We start from the raw sequence: 2,729 nt of genomic DNA on the forward strand, positions 1-2,729 counted from the left end.
AAAAAAAAAAACATAGCCGGGCATGGTGGCACACACCCATAATCCCAGCTACTCAGGAGGCTGAGGCAGGAAAATCACTTGAACCCAGGAGGCGGAGGTTGCAGTGAGCAAGATGATGCCATCGCATTCCAGCCTGGGTAACAGGAGCAAAACTCCATCTCAAAAAATAAATAAATAAATAAATAAGTAAAAAAATAAACTCTTCTGTGTGTGTGTGTGTGTGCGTGCGTGTGCGTGGGTGTGTGTGTGTATCCATATCCTATTAGTTCTGTCTCTCTAGAGAACCCCAGTCCACCCACCCACCTCCTCGTGCTCCAGGAAGAAAATAAGACAGTTTCCACTTTGCACCCACAGCTCGTAACGCTAACGACCCGCCGGGTGAGAGTCCTCCCACGGGCCCCGCTTACAGTACTCGATGCCTTTGATCAGATCCTGGAAGTAGAAACGGGCCTGGTCTTCAGAAAGTGGTTTGAGGGTGGGCACTTCCATCACGGGCCTGAAAGGTCGACACACACGTGAAACACAAACCAGATCCGCCCGGCCCTTGCCCTCTCTCACCAGCAGAGCCCGGTGGCACCTCACTCAGCTACGCAGCTGGTGAAGCTTCTCGCATCACCCGTGCCGGGAGCTGGGACACTCACCCTTGGTTGACCAGTTCGAACACTGTAAGGAAGAAAAGGGAGTGAACTGTTACATGGGAAAATGAACATCCATCTCTCTGTCCTCCCCACGTCCCAACCACCTCCAGGAACACCGAGAAAGACAGAAACTAATATTAGAGCTGGGGAGAAGAACAGTCCACTGAACCAAGCTGGCCAAGGTCCTGCTTTGCGAAATTTCCATCAGAAGGCGAAGAACCAGGGATTTCTGACATCCCTAGCTCCAGTCGGGCTTGACTTCTGGCGCTCAAATTGGCCCAGGATCCACTAATCAAAGAAAACAAAGCAGGAGCTGGGTATGGTGGCTCACGCCAGTGTAATCTCAGCACTTTGGGAGCCAAGGCGGGCAGATCACCTGAGGTCAAGGGTTCAAGACCTGGCAAACATGGCACAACCCCGTCTCTACTAAAAATATAAAAATCAGCCAGGCATGGTGGCAGGTACCTGTAGTCCCAGCTACCTGGGAGGCTGAGGCATAAGAATCACTTGAAACTTGGCAGCAGAGGTTGCAGTGAGCCAATATCACACCACTGCACTCCAGCCTGGGCAACAGAGCAAGATTCTGTCTCAAAAAAAAAAAAAAAAATTGAGATCGAAATTTACATCACATAAAACTACCCATTTTAAAAGTATGTAATTGAGTGGCATTTGGTGTATTCACAATGTTATGCAATCATCACTAGTTCCAGAACATTCTCATCACCTCATAAGGAAACCTCGTCCCATTAGCAGTCGTCACTCCCCATTCTCCCTCCCTCAAGCACTTGGCCACCTCTAATCTGTTTTCTGTCTCTATAGATCTGCCTGTTCTGGACATGTCATGTAAATAGAATTGTACACTATGTGGCCTTTTGTGTCTGGCTGCTTTCACTTAGCGTCACGTTTTTGAGGTTCATCCACACTGGAGCATGGATCAGTGCTTCATTCCTTTTAATGGCTGAATAATATTCCATTGTATGGATAGACCACATTTTCTTTGTCCATTCATCTGTTGAGGGCATATGGTCTGTTTCTACTTTTTGGCTGTTGTGAATAGTGCTGCAGTGAACATTCATGTACACGCATTTGTATGGATATCTGTACTCGGTTCTTTTTGGGTATATACCTAGGAGTGGAATTGCAGGGTCACGTGGTATAGTTAATTTGATTCTGCTACGACAAGCATAACTGGGAATACAGGCTGTACTTTAGGAAGTAAAAAAAAAAAAAAGAGCACAGTAGATTTCAAAATCCAGTGAATGACTTTGGGGTTGCTTGCTGTTCTGGAGTCGTACACTCATAATGAGATGGGCATGTAATAGAAGCCAAAGGGGATACCCCATTTTCCATGATGTAAGAATGCATTTCATGCCGTATCAAAACACCTCATGTACCCTATAACTATATCCACCTACCATGTCCCCATAAAAATTAAAAAAAAATTTTTTTTTTGAGATGGAGTCTTGCTCTGTTGCCCAGGCTGGAGTGCAGTGGCACGATCTTGGCTCACTGCAACCTCTGCCTCCTGGGTTCAAGCCAGTCTCCTGCCTCAGCCTCCCAAGTAGCTGGGACTACAGGTGCCCACCACCGCACCTGGCTAATTTTCTTTTTTTTTTTTTTTTTTTTTTTTAATGAAACCAAAGGGTTGTTTCAAAGCTCTCCAAGGCCTGAGGAGGCCAAGGGGAGCGGGGAAGCTACTCGGACAAAAAGAAGACTTAAAGATTCTGATCAGGAAAGAACCGAACTCTCCCAGAACTTCCCTGTCTTCACAGCATCAACCAATGTGAGTTAGGGCAGATTTGCCATTGCCTCAGGCTGTAGTTAAAAGCAAAGGTAATGCTAAGGTACAGCTTCTCCAGATAACCCAGCGCTAGCCCCCTCAGCTTTGGCCTTTCCTGCTATTTAACTTGCAAGCTTCATGAATTTCTGCACCATCCTCCCACCCACCCAAGCACCACAAATCAGGTGGCATGAGGGAGGGTGGCCTGTTGAAACAGGTCTATTTTCAGTCACTGACAGTTCAACCACTTTTGGGGCTGAGCAGTGGGTGGGAATTTTTTAACCTCCAGAAATAGAGATCGAGTTTTCCAC

The 2,729-nt window shown here is 46.8% G+C and overlaps 1 protein-coding gene across 5 annotated transcripts in view; it reads right to left on the reverse strand.

Moving 5' to 3' along the window:
- CAMKK2 (calcium/calmodulin dependent protein kinase kinase 2) overlaps positions 1-2,729 on the reverse strand; it is a 56,614-nt gene that overhangs the window by 17,867 nt on the left and 36,018 nt on the right. For all 5 annotated transcript variants that reach the window (XM_017544257.2, XM_017544255.2, XM_017544253.2 and 2 more), the window contains exons 8-9: positions 642-663; positions 408-496 (exon numbers count right to left, since the gene is read on the reverse strand). In XM_017544257.2, the coding sequence (XP_017399746.1) occupies positions 408-496; positions 642-663 (111 nt within the window). The remainder of the gene's footprint in view (positions 1-407; positions 497-641; positions 664-2,729) is intronic.

The sequence above is a fragment of the Cebus imitator genome, unplaced genomic scaffold, assembly GCF_001604975.1.
Source record: "Cebus imitator isolate Cc_AM_T3 unplaced genomic scaffold, Cebus_imitator-1.0 Scaffold169, whole genome shotgun sequence".
NCBI classification, from domain to species: domain Eukaryota; kingdom Metazoa; phylum Chordata; class Mammalia; order Primates; family Cebidae; genus Cebus; species Cebus imitator.